General features: G+C 38.4%; 1 protein-coding gene across 1 annotated transcript in view; it reads right to left on the reverse strand.

Annotated features, from left to right (window-relative positions):
* The window catches only part of LOC107740047 (hippocampus abundant transcript 1 protein-like), a 13,106-nt gene extending 11,279 nt beyond the window's left edge, over positions 1-1,827 (reverse strand). Inside the window, exons 1-2 of the mRNA XM_016552323.1 lie at positions 1,489-1,827; positions 166-264 (exon numbers count right to left, since the gene is read on the reverse strand). Of these exons, the coding sequence (XP_016407809.1) occupies positions 166-264; positions 1,489-1,602 (213 nt within the window). The 5' untranslated portion in view covers positions 1,603-1,827. The remainder of the gene's footprint in view (positions 1-165; positions 265-1,488) is intronic.
* Between the last annotated feature and the right edge of the window lie 2,851 nt (positions 1,828-4,678).

Here is a 4,678-nt window from a genome sequence, read left to right on the forward strand (position 1 = left end):
AGGTTTAATTCTTTGTAAGATGTTCCAGAAAAAAGCCTAGATTAGACGGTGGTCTTCAACCTTATACTGACATCATCTGGTGTGAATTTTGGCAAAAACAACTAATAGCACCTGCAATAGAAGCTTTTATCCTGATAAACATGAAAGAGAATGAAAGCAGCTCACCATGAGCATCGGTGTGGTCAGGAGACCCCAGGCGAAAAACTCCAGAAAGATGACCACAACAGCATGATAGACGCTCGGCTTCCCGATGCCCTGCCGGACCTGGAACATCACACACATACACAGCTCTTTATTAATAATGCTAATTATAATCGGGAATGTGGCACATTTCCAGACTCCTCCGCTTTCAATGGGACTCGTCTCATTGCTATTCCTCCGGGACGTTTAGACACACACAAGACCAAAGACATTCAGCCGTGCCAAACTCTCAGTCCACTGCTGACAGACCTTCACAGATTAAAGAATTCACTGTGGTGCTTAATATGCATGTGCTTATGAATGACAAACTATGTTAATAATGGCATTTCATCCCATACATAAAGCAGGAAACAGAGACATTAATATTTTATATTTTACTATAAATGCATGCATATATGTGTATTTAAAGTTAAATAGTTATAGTTATTATACATAAATAACTTTGTGCATATACACATATATTTTAATATACATTTTTATATATAAAACAGACACACGTATATAATACATATATATTTATAAACAAAAAAAATTATATAAAATTATAAACAATTATATATTTTTTTCATAAAATATTTTATATAAAATACAGCACATACACAATATATAGCTGAGCAAAACATCAAATTAGTAAATTAATATTTGTCTTATTAATGAATATACTAAATGTCTTATTGGAAGAATTTACTCAACAGGATGCGCAAATGACATCACAGACACTAAGTACTAATGAATAAATGAACGAAGATTTCGGCGTCCCCATGACAACAGACCTCGCGCGCGTGCGTCAGTTACGTAACAACCGACAGCGGCGCTTCAATCGGCCAATGTAGCCGTTAGCATTAGCATCGCCTCATCGATCGATATCGCACACGACACGTCTCGATACACCACTACAATTGTTATAAAGAGCCTAAAGATTATTATGCGATGCATAACATGATAAAACAACAATTCAGTCGGAGTTAAAAAAAATCCAAAATGGTATGATTTGTCAGGTAGCCGATGAGGGGCTGTGCGCACGTATGTGCAATTAATAAGACAATGTTATGATTTGTCAGGTAGCCGATGAGGGGCTGTGCGCACGTATCTATGTACAATTAATAAGACATTAATATTTAAATACATGCGTATTATAAATCAATAAGCCATGTAAATACACATTTTATTATTTTAAATGCTTAAATGTTTTACGGAATGTGTTACCGTAACGCTGATATCAACAAAAACAGGCGCTCCAATGAATGAATGAGTCACAGTGACACGTTATATCTGTGTTATTCTTACCGGATTGTCATGCTTCATTATGATCTTCTTGACCAGCACAACTTGGCCGGTGTGTTTCGGGTCTTTCTCCCCCTGGGCCATCATCATCTTCATCATCATTTCATCACATCTCATGTGAGCGACGTAACATGCGTCCTGCTGCGTGCATATCTGCGCTCCGCCGCCTCCTTCCAGCTTTACCGCCGAGATCAGCCGTGCAACCGGCCAAAAATGAGCTCCGATCGGTTGTTTAATTTGTCACATCCAGTAATAAACAGACCGTACCGATGAAATGGTGCCGCTCCGTCTTTCCCCGTTTCGTGATTGCAGCGTGCAGAACAACGACGCCGCGCGGCGAGAGCGTGAGACGGCGAGCAGCTGTTCCTGGACCAGCTTCGCATGATGCTGCGGATTGATGCGCGGCGGAGGATGCTGGTCTCGGCTGATCTGGACTCAGGATGATGGTCTGGTTTCTCACTGGGCGAGTGACAGGTGCGTCACGCTCTTTTACCTTATCAGATGATGTTTTCCCTTTTCAGAGGATGTTACTAAGGCGCGGACTGTGTAGGATGACACTTCACTATTATTACAAGTTGCTATAAATAACTTTTATTAATTAATTATGTTATTTCACATATACAGTACTGGTCAAAAGTTTGAAATAACTAAGATTTTTAAATGTTTTTGCAAGAAATTTAACCAAAGCTGCATTTATTAAACACAGTATAAACAGTAATATTGAGAAATAATATTACAATCCTATGTGTTCTCTATTTTAATATATTTTAAAATGTAATTTATTCCTGTAAGGGCAAAGCTGAATTTCCAGTAGGGCTGTGCGATATGCGATAACTCATTAAATAATGCGATATTCAATATGCGATACGATAATGCTTAAAGTGCCACATGCTCAGATGAATCAGTTTTACTCAGCTGTTGCTGAGTCAATAACTATCTTGTGTCATATATATATGGTTATTTGTATGCATGTATGTATGTACCAAGAGTTTCTGTAAAACCACAACAAATTCCTTGTGTTTGCGCACACTTAAGTAGTGAATAAAGCTCATTCTATAAAAATGTCATTTTAACATTAGTGTAATCATTTTAACATGAGTTTATGAACTGAATAATAAAAAGGAAAAATAAAACACTGCGTAGTATTTACTCTTTGAATTCAATATGCACTGATTCTTATTTAAGCTACAAAAGTTATTTAGGTAAGAGCAGTGAGTGATTTTCTCTTTGTCTTTTGTTCATGGCCCCAAATATTGCAAGCTGTAGCGATATGCATATTGCGATATGTACATTTGCGATATTTCGATAATTTCGATATATTGCACAGCCCTAATTTCCAGCACCCATTACTTCATGATGATCCTTCAGAAATCATTAGAGCCCTGCGCAGGACTGTTTTCTTAAAGGGATAGTTCACCCAAAAATGAAAATGATTTAAGGTGCTTTTGCACCACGTAGTTCTAGGAATTTAGTTCTAGGAACTAGCCAGCAGGGTCGTTCCTAGAGAACCAGTCGGGCAGTTTTACTGGTTGCATTCGCACCGGCAGCGGGAACTCTGAAGCGGCCGACAGCGACGTCTTTATTCGCGGTGTGGCGTTTACAAACATCAATAACATGTGAATGGAGGACACCGCGATCGCAGCTGTTTTTGTTGTGTGTCACGGGTTTCATGATAACAGAGATGGAATGTAAACGCACAATTTACATGATTGAAAGAGCATGAAAATCTGACTAAATCTCCTATGACAACTTGCAGTGTTATCATCAAGGCTGAGAAAAGAACACAACACTGCAGACAGCAGAAATGCCGTTATGGCTGTCTTCCATGTTCGTGGAGTAAATATGTTTACCTGGCTTTTTAAAAATGCCGGGTAGCCGGTGTTTCGTATGCGTCTGGCCAATCAGCGTACACTTACGTCACTGGTAGTTCCTATAGAACTAATTTAGAGCCTACTCTGAAGTAGGTGCTAAATTAGTTCCGCCAAATGTAGAACTAAATACGTTCCTAGTTCCTGCGGTGCGAACATGCCAAAAAGCGTGAGCTTCCACCAATAGTTCTCGGAATTATGAAAAGGTTCCTCTGGTGCGAAAGCGCCTTTACTCACCCTCAAGCCAGCGTATATGACTTTCTTCTTTCCGACGAATACGATCGGAGTTATATTAAAAAATGTCCTGGGTCTTCTAAGCTTTATAATGGCAGTGAATGGGTGTTGAGATTTTGAAGTCCAATAAAGTGCATCCATCCATCATAAAAAGTGCTCCACACGGCTCCGGAGGGTTAATAAAGGCCTTCTGAAGCTAATCAATGCATTTGTTTAAGAATAATATCCATATTTAAAACTATAAACCATAATTTCTAGCTTCCGCTAACTCACGAGAGAGTGGCGGGAGGTTGTCATGGCAACCAGGTACATTGCACGTGAATTACGTCTGCGCTTCTATTTTGCTACACTAAACTTAGCAATAAACACATTGAAAATAAGGCACAATAAACATGTCTGTCAAAACTATCTCAAAGGAGGCTGAAGTTAAGCAAATCAAAGAGTGAATTACTCATCCACTGTTTTTAAAACACATTTGTTGGGCTTGATTCAAGATAACGCGATAATGGCAGGCGCACACTTTCTATTTAGTCTTACTGAAAATAGACGATAAATAGTTTATATTCTAAAATCTATTTATAGGTTGTGTTCTGTAACATTTGGATGTAAATGGCCTGCTTAAAAGTAGAACACTGAGCCGCTAAAACGGCTGCGTCCTGTGGATCACCTTTATCTGAAGCACGGCATTGAGTTTTTTCGTTATTCATTTTTTTGTTAAAATATCTCTTTTTCTGTTCCGAAGATAACTGCTTTCCGCGTTGAAGACATCCAACACAAATCTACGAACATATTCAGGAGAGCATATTCAGGTTTATTGCTAACTAGTGAAACACTCCATTACCAAAAGTTAAAGAGGGTAAACTTTATCATTAAACTGAATTGTGCACGTATGTTTTAAAGGGGTCATATGATGTTGCTAAAAAGAACATTATTTTGTGTATTTGGTGTAATGAAATGTGTTTATGCGGTTTAAGGTTAAAAAAAAACATTATTTTCCACATACTGTACATTATTGTTTCTCCTCTATGCCCCGCCTTTCTGAAACGCGTCAATTTTTACAAAGCTCATTGTTCTGAAAAGCGAGGTGTGCT

The sequence above is a fragment of the Sinocyclocheilus rhinocerous genome, unplaced genomic scaffold (assembly GCF_001515625.1).
Source record: "Sinocyclocheilus rhinocerous isolate Xijiao unplaced genomic scaffold, SAMN03320098_v1.1 scaffold6216, whole genome shotgun sequence".
Lineage (NCBI taxonomy): Eukaryota > Metazoa > Chordata > Actinopteri > Cypriniformes > Cyprinidae > Sinocyclocheilus > Sinocyclocheilus rhinocerous.